The 13,284-nt window shown below is 43.1% G+C and overlaps 1 protein-coding gene across 1 annotated transcript in view; it reads left to right on the forward strand.

Annotated features, from left to right (window-relative positions):
- The window catches only part of HELB (DNA helicase B), a 56,017-nt gene that overhangs the window by 20,417 nt on the left and 22,316 nt on the right, over positions 1–13,284 (forward strand). Inside the window, exons 2-6 of the mRNA XM_014830266.3 lie at positions 2,871–3,066; positions 4,881–5,291; positions 6,383–6,552; positions 8,887–9,765; positions 12,345–12,519. Coding sequence (XP_014685752.3) covers positions 2,880–3,066; positions 4,881–5,291; positions 6,383–6,552; positions 8,887–9,765; positions 12,345–12,519 — 1,822 coding nt within the window. The 5' untranslated portion in view covers positions 2,871–2,879. The remainder of the gene's footprint in view (positions 1–2,870; positions 3,067–4,880; positions 5,292–6,382; positions 6,553–8,886; positions 9,766–12,344; positions 12,520–13,284) is intronic.

Consider the following 13,284-nt stretch of genomic DNA (forward strand, 5'->3'; position numbering starts at 1 on the left):
GCCTGGTTTATGTGAGATGAACAATCACGCTTTCAGAAAAAAAACGGTTAAGCCTGTGTTTAAAACCTTCAGTGGCTTCTCAGTGACCTTACTGTGGCCTTCGGAATCACTGTGAGACCTGGCTCCACCTGCTTCTCTCTCCAGCCTCAGCTCATACCCGCTCCTCACGCTCTTAACTCCAGACTCTGTCCATCCTGGACCCCCTTTGTTCCTTCCTGCCCTTTGTTCCCATGACATTGACTTTTTGGAAAAATCCAAGTTAGTTGTCTTGTCAAATGACCCACATACTAGATTAGGTGTGGGCAAATTGTGGCTTGTTTTTACACAACCCTAGAGCTAAGAATAGTTTTTACATTTTTAAAGGATTATTAAAAGGAGAAAAAGAATAAAAAGGAAAAAGAGGAGGAGAAGGAGGAAGAGGAGGAGGAGGAGAAAGTGGAGGAGGAGGGGGAATTATGCCTGCAAAACCCAAAATATTTACTATCTGGCCCTTTACAAAAGAAGTTTTCTTTTTCTTTCTTTCTTTCCTTTTTTTTTTTTTTTGTTTTGGTGAGGAAGATTGGCCCTGAGCTAGCATCTGTGCCAATCTCCCTCTGTTTTGTATGTGGGATGCCACCACAGCATAGCTTGAGGAGCGGTGTATGGGTCTGTGCCTGGGATCCGAACCTGCGAGCCCTGGGCTGCTGAAGCCGAGCACACAAACTTAACCACTATGCCACTGGCCTGGCCCCCAAAATAGTTTTCTGACCTCTGTTCTAGGTCTTTCTGTTTCCTCATGGTATTATTTAGTTTGTTCCTAATTCCTTGGATTTTGGGAAAACTGGAAATTGGGTCTAGAACTGTGCCGGCCAGTTTGGTGGTCCCCAGCCACATGTGGTTATTGGGCACTTGAAACATGGCTAGTTCAAATTAAAGTGTGCTGTAAAGATAAAACACACCCCCCATTTCAGAGACTTAGGATGAAAACAAGCATGAAAATACTTCATTAATAATTTTTATATTGATTGCCATGCTGAAATGATAATATTTTGGATATATTGAATTAAATAAAATGTATCACTAAAATTCATATGACCTGTATCTTTTTTTTAAGTGTGGCTACTGGAAACTTTTTTTTTTAAGGTTTTATTTTTTCCTTTTTCTCCCCAAAGCCCCCCGGTATACATAGTTGTATGTTTTAGTTGTGGGTCCTTCTAGTTGTGGCATGTGGGATGCCGCCTCAGCACGGCCTGACAAGTGGCGCCATGTCCGCGCCCAGGATCCGAACCATTGAAACCCGGGGCTGCCCAAGCAGAGTGTGTGAACTTAACCATTTGGCCACGGGACGGCCCATAGAAACTTTTAAATTACCTGTGTGGTTCTCATTATATTTCCATTGGACAATGCTGGCCTAGAGCCTGGATTAAAATCAGGTTAAGTATTTTTGGCAAGAATACTTCGTACTGATCTTATGTACATCATATTGCACGAGACATACAACATCAGTTTGTCCCATTAATGACACTAAGTTTGATAACCTGAATAAGGGGTGACTGACAACTATCTCCATTTTAAAGGTACATTTTCCCCTTGCGATCTGTAATCTTTCTAGCTCTGAGACTATCGTTTTCCCAATGACCTCTCACTTGAGGTCTCAGGATCCTTGGGTGGTCCTCACTTGAATCAGTTATTACACTGGGGGTTACAAAGTAGTGTTTTATAGTTTTATTCTTAAATTTCTTAACTGATAGTCTATTCTTCCTTTCCTATTTTTTTCTTTCTTCCTTTAAATTTTTTTTTTCAGTGAGTATCACAGTAGACACATCAGTTTCTATTTACTCAGTGTGTTACAGTTGACTGCAGTCACTATTCTTTTTGACACCGGAATCTCCCTAAATTCGGCTAGGGGGAAGCCCTTCAAGCTGGCTCCTGACTCCTTCTATCACAACGCCATTCGTTTTTGAGTGCTTCCTTGCCTTGGGGAATAAGAAGTCCCAGACTCACCTGGCGCTTTCCCTGTCCCAGAGGTGGGATCAGCTATTTCTCAAGAAGCCTCCATCGCTTTTAATGAGAAATGGTGTTCCAAAACCAAGATTAGGGTGGCAGACATGATCAGAGCTCGCGGGGGGACGTTGCTATCAGGCTCTTTCGGTAGACAGAGCTAGAAAGTATATTTTAAGAAATCACAAGCTCATATTGATATTTCCTTTTCAAGTTTAATACTGGGAGTTTTTCTTAACTTCTTTTTTTAACGTTTGTATTTCTTTTCATGTACATAAAAACCTTCATTTGATAAATAGGAATACATTTACTTATTTGCTTTATCCTACAACACGTAATGATTCAAAATGACAGTGCCAATATTACAGCTCACATTAACCATAGTGAGTGAAGTTTAAAATTACTTTATAGCTCTTTTGTCCTCAGAATATAACCTACTAAGAGCGTATAGTCAGAGTAACTTAAAATATTTATTCAAAGTATTCAAAAGTAACTCGAAGTAGTTCTTTTTCCCTGAGAGGTTATGTTATACGTTTGATAGATTCATTTGTTTTTGTTTGTATCCAATTGTAGGTTTTGCTTTTTATTTCTTTTGGTTCAGAAGTCAAAGCGTTAGAAAACGTTAACCTTAGAGATCTTGCTCCATCTCTGTCTCCTCTACCCCGTTTCAGTAATTTCTGGTTTATCGTTACCTTTATTTTTTTTGCAGAAACCCGCCCGGAGCAGCCCCGCCCTCCCGGGCCCGGGGGCGGAGCCTGGCCGCCCGGTTGGCGCGCGCGGGCCGCGGCGGGGGCGTCCCCGGGAGCGGCGGCCTTCGGCGCCGAGCCGATTGGCTGGGGCTGGCCGGGCGCCGGGCGCGTGGTTTCCAGAGTTTGGGTTTCGTTTCGCAGAACACAGCCATGGCTGGCGTGCAGTGGACCGTGCGCGAAGTGCGGGGACGTCTGCTCCCATTAAAGGACCTGGCGGAGGAGGACGACGACTACCTGAAGGAGGATGCGGAGGAGGACGACGACCCGGGGTTCGTGGACGCCGAGGAGCTGTGCAGTGGCGGCTTGAGGGCGGGCGGCCTCCCGGGGCGCCAGCGCGGTGAGCGACCACCTGCCCCGGGTTGGGGTCTGGGGATGGGCTGGGGCCCGGGATGGGGTCCGGGGATGGGCGCGGGGGATGGGCTGGGGGATAGGCTAGGCTCCGGGAGTGGGGTCCGGGAATGGGGTCGGGGCATGGAGTCCAGGGGTGGGGTCCCGGGATGGGGTCCGGGGTTGGCGTCCGGGAATGGGGTCGGGGGATGGGGTCCGGAGGTGGGATCCCGGGATGGGGTCCGGGGGTGGGGGCGGGGGATGGGGTCAGAGGACGGGATGGGATGGAGGATGGGGCCCAGGGATGGGATCGGGGATGGGGGTGCAGAATGGGATGGGGCCCGGGCTTCGGGTCCGGGGATGGGGGCAGGCGATGGGCTAGGGTCTGGGAGTGGGGTCCGGGGATGGAGTCAAGCGATGGGTTCCGGAGATGGGGGCAGGGGATGGGAAGGGGGATGGGGTGGGTGATGGGGTCCCGGGAGCCATAAACCTTCCTGTCCTGGTCTCTCTTAAGGGAGGCGCCCCCGCTGCTGACAGACTGCCTTTGGGGTGGGCCTCTCTGTTGGTCCTACTTAGCATAAACTGATGTTAATAATGACGACAGCAGGGTCTTGAGTTGATGCTGTGTGTTAAGCTTCTGCCCTACAAGTATCATCTCACAGCTCTTTGAGGTCGTTTTATAGTGGAGGGGACGGTGCACGCCGAGCGTGTATTCACACTGGGCATCAGGGCTTGTAACTCTTTCCTTGTCCTGCCTGAAGTCAGAGTATTTTTCAGCTACTTAGAAAACACACGCATGAAACACCTCAAGTCATTGTTGAGTCGTTCACTTGTGTTAATAACCTCATGATCCATATTTACCTTGTGTGGTTTCCTGTGCTGTAAATCGTGCCAGCTGTGTGTACATTGTGACTGATAGTTAAGAATATTTTAATGTTCAGGCCAGTGCTGGCCAGTGGAATTTTCTGTGATGGTGGCCTTATTCTATATTTGCACTGTCTGGTACCATAGCCACCAGCCACATGTGGCTGTTGAGAACTTCAAATGCAGCTAGTGCAACGGAGGAGCTGAATTTTAAATTTTATTTGACTTTAATTAATTTTCAAGTATTTATGGAGCGTTTAGTCATTTATCCTAAAAGTATTAGTGACTGGCTACCACGTTCAAAGCAAGGTGTTTATTCCTGGGGTACCCTGGAGAGGTAAGATGATGAGGTTGCTGTCTTAATGGAGATTACCTGATAGTGAGTTAAACATTCTTTAAATAATCACAGAAGTAACTATATTACCCAGCGCTTAGAAGGAATAGTAACTAGTGCTATGAGAGGTTATAGTTATAAGATTCAGGGAAGGCTTTCCTGAGGAAGTGACAGTTAAGCCGAGGTCTGTACTAAATGGGGTAAACAGTAAGGAAGAGAACATTTAAGGCAGCTGGAACAGCTTATGCAAAGGCCCTGTGGTGGGAGGGATCATGGCATTTTTTTAAGAAACTCATGAAGGTTACTATTGAAATCCTGGTGGCATAGCTTTCAGTATCACATCAACATGCAGCTGTCACGGTATGACAGCTGACAGACTGGTGGTATGGTTCCCTGACTGGGACAGGAACCCAGGCCACGGTTGGTGGTGAGAGCCCCAAATCTTAACCACTAGACCACCAGGGCTGGCCACAGTGTAGTAGAGGGAGACAAAGAGGTAAGTGGAGTGTAGACACCCTAATAGACATCTATACAGGGAGCTATGGTGAGATTAGAGGAAATGGTGGATTTGATAAAGCATTGGGAAAGAAGTTTAAAAATATCCGAAATTAACTTTGTTTTTTAAGTTATGATTTTGGATGAAAACACTCAAGAGCAATGTAAAGTGTTTGGACGTTTTCCAATGATGGATCCTTGGTGGCGAGTGAAGCTACAAGTGAAGCCGGTGGGATCGAGGAAGTGCTATCATGTTCAAGGATTTCCGTCGTACTTTTTGCTGTCTGACATGTCACCACCAGATCAGAAGCAGATCTGTTCGCTCTTTCTTAAAGAGTGTGCTATCCCCGATGATATTAAAATGAAATTTTTAGACTGGGTAGATGAAGTATCAAGCTTTAATGACCTCAACTTTGAAAATCTTAACGAAACATTTAGAACTTTCCTCAAAAATGGAAGGAATGATAAAAAACAGTCTACACAGAATGAACGGGAAGAGTCGTTACCGGGGAACGAGACGAGTTTGTCTCTGGAAAACAAAAGTAAGTGTGATTTTTTCACCAAGTTTTAGTGTCGTTGAGATACTTAATGACTAATGTGTTTAAAATATTAGCACTATAGTATCTTGACATGATATTCTGTCTGTTAAATCGGGTTGATGAAAATGTGTTTGTATCGCTTTTTGAATATGTCGGTGACGTTCCAGGTTCATCATCTTTAACGTGAAGAGGTTGAGTGCGGTGGTCTTTAAGCTCCTTCAGTTCCTTTCCAGCTCTAAAACTGTGATTTTATCTCCCTCTGACCTTTGTGTCTGTAGGATTATCTTGAGTCATTAAGAAAAAGTTCAGCTGTCAGTTCTTCTGTTTAAGAAGATAGAGGAGAAAGACAAGAATGTCAGTAACCCATTTTGGAAAGGTTTCAGTCCAAAATGGTTCAAAATAAATTTTTAATATGGTTTGTTATCTGGACATTCACATATTGGAATACTTCATTTCTTAGTTATAGCAAATAAATTTGGCAGTACATCATTGAATGACTTCAGTGACCAAAGAATCATGATTACACTCAGAAAAATGATTACACAGACTAATATGTAAATGATTTATTTTTTATGGTTCGCTTTGAATTTATCTTTATTTCATTGGGTCAAAAATTTTATCCTGGGGCCAGCCCTGATGGCCTAGTGGTTAAAGTTTGGCACATTCTGCTTTGGCAGCCTGGGTTTGGTTCCTGGGTGTGGAACCACACCACTCGTCTGTCAGTGGCCATGCTATGGTGGCAACTCACATAAAAAGAAAGAAGAGAAAGATTGGCAACAGGTGTTAGCTCAGGGTGAATCAAAAAAAAATTTTTATTCTGATTATTTGCGAGCAAAAGGAAACAAAAGGCTAAGCACTAGTTATCTAAACATTTAAAGAACATAAATTTTGGCATTAAACACAATGAAAACCATCTCAGTACAAAAGAAATTGTTACAATATGATCATTTTTCCTACTGGTTAAAGTAAATTTGTTAATATCTCTTTGATTTGGATTTCTTGAACTGGTTGTGCTAAACGAGAAAGGTCATCCAATCAGTTGTTCTGTGAGCTCATTTGTACGTTTTGGTTTGTTCTTTTCTGATACCCTGTAGTCCCGTTTATAAATGTAATGAGAGCTCTGCAGTTTCCAAAGGTAATGGAATTCCTTCCAGTTCTTCTGCCTCGACACTTTAAACAGCTCATCAGCTCAGGTTCTCAAGAGGTGCTGGGAAAGATAGAAGAGATTTTAAGAACACATCCATGGAAACTTGGGTTTCATAAAGTAAGTAAGACGTTTGCTTCGCGTTCACTGATCTTATATAAGGCACGATTTCTCAGGCTTGACAGCTTTTGCATCTCTTTCAAAGGAAAAAAATTTGTATGGACCTCCATGTCGGTTTATTTTTCTTTGAGTGTTACAGCTAAATATAAACTGCTTGTGTCTATAGGTCTTATGCAATAGGTTTATAAAGGAAAACAAAATAACAAAATAAATGACATTCAAATTATCAATGATTTAGTTATATAATTTAATATGGCAAATTTTTTCTGTAACTAAATTGCCATTTGCAACTTGAATACAGAGCTCATTGAAGACACGAGCTCTTAGGGGTTTGGCAGATCCATTGTGCTGTGCAGCTCACCCCCCCCCCCCACCTTCCTGTTTGAACGTTTGCCGACTTTCATTATTCATATGGTACATCGTGGTAGCATTTGATTGTTTATTTGGCACAATAATATCATTTACAAATGCATCCACTTCTGTTCTTATTAGAGACCGAGCATAGTAAAGTGATACAGTACATGTCCAGCAGTATTGGAAACCAAGTGTAGCACTGCGATCTTGGAAGTACTTGGTTATGTGGTTTCCCAAATGAAGATGCAATTAAAAATTTCTGAGATAATTCTTGGAACCCCAGCAGTGTTTACAGAACCCCCCTCCCCCCGCCTCAGTTTGGGAAATACTGGACTAATGACTTTGTTCCCTATTTAAAATGACTACCATTTCAGTATGCTTTGAGAACTAAGATTCTGGAACCTTAGATTAGGATGTGTATTTATTTAGTAGAGAAGAAAGGCAGAGCAGTGGGCATTCTGGGACTCCAGTGGGAAGAGGAGTCTTGAAGTCCCTCTGGTCGGCGTGTGAACCGTCATCCAGAATCAGGTCCTTTCCGAAAGCATCGTGTTGGTTTGCTCAGGCTGCTGTACCGAATACCACCAGCTGGGTGGCTTGAACCACAGGAGCTTGTCTTCTCACGGTTCCGGGGCCGCAGGTCCGAAATCGCGGCGTGGGTGGGGTTGGTGTCTTCTGAGGGAGGCCTCCGTCCTTAGCTTGTAGGTGGCGTCTTCTCCCTGTGTCCGCACATGGCCTTCCTTCTGTGTCCCAGTCTCCTCTTCTTAGAGGGACCCCAGTCCTGTTGGATCAGGGCCCACCCTAATGACCTCATTTTAACTTAATCTCCTCTTTAAAGACCCTGTCTCCAAATATGGTCACATTCTGGGGTACTGGCGGCTAGGATTTCAACATAAGAATTTTAGGGGGACACAATTCTGCCCTTAAAATGTATGGAGGGTTCCAGGAGGGGTAACTCCGTGAAATAAAAAAAGAAATAGAGCTGGTGGATGACCCACTGAGTGCGTCATGGTGAAGGAGTTCTGTTCCTCTTCTGTAGGAGTTGGGCAGGTTTGTTGATAGGCACATGGAAAACTAGGCAAGCCAGGAAAACAGGCAGTCATTAACCTCGCGGTGCACGCGAGTTCCGCACCACAGTTGATGTACCGACGGTACGTCGTGTGGCGCAGCTTTGAGTCCTACTTACACCAATTTAACCAAAATCAGTTAACAAAATGTATACTTTAAACTTTTTTCAAAGGTGGGAGGAGAAGAAGCATTTGTGGAGGTGATGGTATAAAAGAGAGCTCTCCCATAGAGAAAGACTTTCCATAGTAGGGAGTTAATATTACGTATCTAAAATTAAGGAAAAATCAAGGAGTGGGTCGGCCCGTGGCCTAGTGGTTACATTCACGCGCTCTGCTTAGGTGGCCCAGGGTTTCGCCGGTTCGGATCCTGGGCGTGGACATGGCACCGCTCATCAGGCCATGCTGAGGCAGCATCCCACATGCCACAGCTAGAAGGACCCACAACTGAAAATACACCACTATGTACCAGGGGGCTTTTGGAAGAAAAAGAAAAAAACTTGAAAAAAAAAAAAGAAAAAATCAAGGAGTAGTGTAAACAGTACTTAGAAATGTGAAGCTAAATTCTGGAAGGAATGACTAAAAGTGTTGAAGGTGTTGCCTTTAGAAGTTGTGGAAGGTGAATGGCAGGGGATTCTCTTTTTTGTGAAGAGCCTCATAGTGTTATTTGACTTTTAAAGCTGTATTTGTATTGCTTTGAGAAACTATAATTTTAATTATAAAATTATATAGATCTCTAGACAATTTAAAAAATCAGTGATGTATTAGGTACATAGTTTTTCTCCAAATTTAGTTGAGATATAGGTTTTCTGGGACTTAAAAAATTACTGGCAAATAACCTAGCTTTCACTGTAATTCTTACAATATTCATCAACATTCCTACTTTTTGTAAAGCAGCTTGAACTTTATTTTCTTAAAGATAACCTTCAGAGAATTGAAGCTTTTGCGATGTGAGGCAAGCTGGGCAGCATTTTGTCAGTGCAAGTCTCTCTTCCGGCTGATGAACAGTTTTGAGAAGAACGGATTGATAATGTATTCTGAACTGAAGCGGCAGTGTAAGGAGCACGGGCACACGTACGTTGAAGAAGCTGACTTGACTTCTCTGTTGTCAGACCGGATGTCTGTTGATGACGCTTGGCAGTCTCTGAGGTTTCTGAAGGATGTCGGCGTGGTGACGTATGAGAAGGCCTGTGTCTTTCTTTATGATCTTTACGAGGCCGAGAGAGGCATTGCCTCTGCCATATGCCACCTGATGACCAGGCCTCCGTGGCATTTGCACGTCGATGTCAGAGAGCTGCTTGGGTCTATGCAGACCAAGGGAGCGGGGAGTTCGGGAGGTGACGATACCTTGAAGGAAAGCAAAGCCGATGAAACAGGATTAGAAAATTCTCTGGCCATTCTGGACACACAGGACAGCGGTGACCATACTGGGGATAATGGTGAACATGAAGTTCATGCAGAAGAAAGTGAAGTTCAGCTGGATCTGGATCAGGTGGCTGCTCTGGAAATGATTTGCTCCAATGCTGTGACCGTCATGAGTGGGAAGGGCGGCTGCGGGAAGACCACGATTGTGAGCCACCTTTTTAAGCATGTGGAGCTGTTGGAAGAAAGTGAAGCCGAAAGAGTGTGTGAAGATTTTAAACGAGACCAGGACGTCTCAGAAGAATGGCTTAACTCTCCAGGGCAGCGTCAGCCGGAGGCAGACAAGGCCATAAAAGTTCTCCTTACGGCCCCCACAGGGAAAGCCGCCGGCCTGCTGAGACAGAGAACTGATTTTAGCGCTTACACGCTGTATCAGGTAAAACCTTTTCCATTTTTCCTCTAGATAAAACGCTTGCCTTAAAGACAAACTTTATTATGAGTTTCTTTTTCATTTCTTCCTGACGACAGTGAGTAGGTATTTACTGAATGCTTTCTGGATCCCTGCCGTGTAGCAGCTTGTCATTTAGATCAGTGCCCCTCGAAACAGCGGGTCTGTAACCTGTTGCTGGTCTGCAGTGAGGCACGAGCTAGTGCCGGACAGCACAGCAGTGCGCTGCCCCTTTCGTTGAGAGAGTCTTGTTTTGACAAAGTCAAGTCAGCTAAACTGTAGTGTGTGCCTAATAATGTGGTCAGTTTGGTTTCTGGCAAAGCTCTGTTTCTCCTGGGGCAGGTTACAAACCTGTCATTGTCCACAGACCCTGTTTTGAGAAGCACTGGAATTGGAAGGAAAAGGTTTATATTTTGTAGAACGAAGGTGAGGACTTTGATCATCTGGTTTAGTTCTTTATCTCTTTCCCTTACACCAGTGCCTGGCAAATAGTCACATGAGAAAAACTTCAAAAGATTTCTGAAGGAAAGAATAATTGAGTTGGACTCTACAGGACAGGGAGGCTCTGGCGAGGAGAAGGGCATTATATTTAGGGGAAAGGCATCGAGGAGAATGAGCATAGTGTGTAGAGAGGGTTTGAGGGGACCGCATTGATTGGAATGAAGTCTGTGTGTTGCAAAATGAAGGAAACTTGGTTTCAACTGGGAATTTGAGCTTTAGATTTTGTAAAGTGTTTTGACATCTCATTAAATCTTTGATGTGGGTAAGCGACGTTATCTTCGTTTTACAGAGAGCCAGCTGAAATTTGGGGGTGTTACACGACTTGCCTGAGATCTTGAGGTGCAGAACTAACACCAGAACTCAGATTTCTACCTCTTTGCTTGTTGCTCTTTTCACGGTGCTGTAATTTCTTCACTTATAGACCTTGCAAACTTGAAGAAGCTTGGACTTGATTTACTAGGGAGCCGTTTAGGTTCCTAAGCAAGAGAGTGAAATGAAGAAAGTAGTTTTAAGGAAGATCACATAGAATCTTAGAGCCATCTCGGAAATTACTTTGCCCATTGCCTTTATTTGTCGCGTGAATGGACACAGAGCTGGAGAAGTTCAGTTGAGCTCCCTGGTGGAAGAGGCTGCTGATCAGCTTGTGATTTTTCCCACTCTGCCTTCATGTCTGGTTGGCCTGAGGGACTGAATCAGAAGAGGAGAGGCCAGAGAGGCAGCATGATTCAATTTCATCTGATCAATCGGTTGCATTTCAATATCTGCTTGGGATGCTGGGCAAACATTTGTAAAGCCACATTTAGGCTCCGGAGAGAGCGTAAGGCACAGGAAGAGCACTGAAGTGGCACTTATGCCATTTACTGAGCCTCCTTGTGCCAGGGTTACCAGATTTAGCAGATTTGCTGAGCGTATACCAAATACTGCATCGAACCTACTTATACTAAAAAGTCCTTTGTTGTCTCTCTGAAACTCAAATTTAACTGCATATCCTGTATCTTATCTGGCAATCCCATGTTGGGTTATAGGGGTTGGGGGAGCCTGGCTGTGAGGCTGTTGGAGTAATCTAGACGCTCATAGATGGGGCCTATATTGAGTTGGTAGCACTAGAAATACAGTGGAAAGTGTCAATCAGGCATTTCTAAGATAAGTAATTGAATATATACAATAGAAGAAAGGAAACGCTTGGTGGGGATTCCAAATGTCCTATTGTGGGACAAGGCCACTGAGAGAATGTGAGGTTTTGTTGGAGAGAATTGATGTATTTGGATGTGAAATATGAAGGCTTTTACTTAATAGACATGTTGAGTCTAGTTTCAGTAGGAAAGTTAAATAAAGATGTGATCCCATTTAAAAAATCTGTATATACATAGTTGTAAACACTTACAACATAGAAACATTTCTGGAATGATATACACCAAATATTTAACCTTCCCTGGTTGTAACTTCACAAATTTTTTTCCCTCATCTATATTTTTTAAATAGTAAATATTATTATCTCTGTACTAAATAGTTTTTTTAGTTGTTTGGTTTTTGTTGGTGGTGGTGGTTTTTTAAATGTTGGGGAAGTAAGTGAGTTTGTAATTCTAGAAGAAAATGTAATATTTTCATAGTTAGGTTGGGAGGACATCCCTTTATTTCCAGAATGGAGTGTTAGAGTTGGGAGAAGAGAAGGCCCCCAGTGACTGGGTTATCTCAGAAGGCCAAGAGAAGGTTTATTTGAAGAATGGGGAGTTTTCTCTGTTCAAGAGTGGCGAGAGAAGGTTGAGATTTTTGCAGTGGGCGGTGCTATGCACAAAGCTGGTTAAGTTAAAAACACTTACATACTCATGAGGAAGCAGTTTTTGAGCTATGTGACCTTTCTTTGTTTTTCAATGTATTTATCTTTTGTGTATATTCACCCCTGTAAGTTTTGTGTTCTCTGTTTTTTTAGCCTTTTCTCTATGTTATTCCACCTACATCTCCCGCCCACCATTTAAGAGTTTTATTTTAAAATAACATGTTGTTCAATTTATTTCCTTTGTTAAGTTTTGTAACTTGAATGTAGAAATGCCATTCTTTGCTTGTAGGTCAATTACAGTTTCTATTCATGGAAGACAAAAACGGCCCAAGACACGCCATGGAAGTTTTCTTCTGTCAGAGTTCTGGTTGTGGATGAAGGGAGTTTGGTATCTGTAGGAATCTTCAAATCGGTTTTAAAATTATTGTGTGAGCACGCCAGACTTTCCAAGCTTATTATCCTCGGTAAGTTAAAATATTGTTGGAACTCCAGTTGTCTGGTTCACAGCATTGTGGTTCGTCCGTTGTGTATTCCTTCTCGCTGTTTTCACATCCGTGTGCGGAAGGTGGGAAGCCGTTCCTCAGAGCCCATGCTGACGCTGCCCTGAGTCTGACCACTCTCCTTGGCCACTTGGGCGGCTTTTTGCTCTGGCCAGGATGTAAGCAGGCTAGGATGTGAATGAAATAGAGTTCTGAGAGGTTACTGCTAATCACCTAAATGATGACTATTAAAATAATAAAAATGTCAGACTCAGGGGAAATCAGGATGTAGGTCATTTGGAAATAGTAAGAAGTCTGAGTTATACGCCACTTAAAAGTCATTTTATGATTTTAAGCTAATAACTCAAATTAGACCTCACCAGCCTCTGGAGTCCTTCCCAATTCTGATGAGATTCTGTTAGATTCTCGTGGGTGCTGGTGCTCTTATAGCCTTTACGATTTAATGGAGAAAAATAGAATTGCAATGTCAGCCAACTATGTATAAATAACTTTTTTTAGTTATTTGTGGATATTTTATAAGCAGTTGATTCTGTTAATGGCTTAAGCATTCTCCCAGTTTCCACCCAGAAAATGGTTTTCCTTATCTCTAGGGTCGGTTTGTTTAAAGTAAAATGCAGAACGTTATTACATTACTTGAATTTATCTATCCACTGCCTAATTGTTTATTTTATGTTTGTTTATTTATTTATATGTTTATTTATTTGTATAGATTCTTCCGTGTTTAGTAAG

The sequence above is a fragment of the Equus asinus genome, chromosome 22 (assembly GCF_041296235.1).
Source record: "Equus asinus isolate D_3611 breed Donkey chromosome 22, EquAss-T2T_v2, whole genome shotgun sequence".
Taxonomy (NCBI): domain Eukaryota; kingdom Metazoa; phylum Chordata; class Mammalia; order Perissodactyla; family Equidae; genus Equus; species Equus asinus.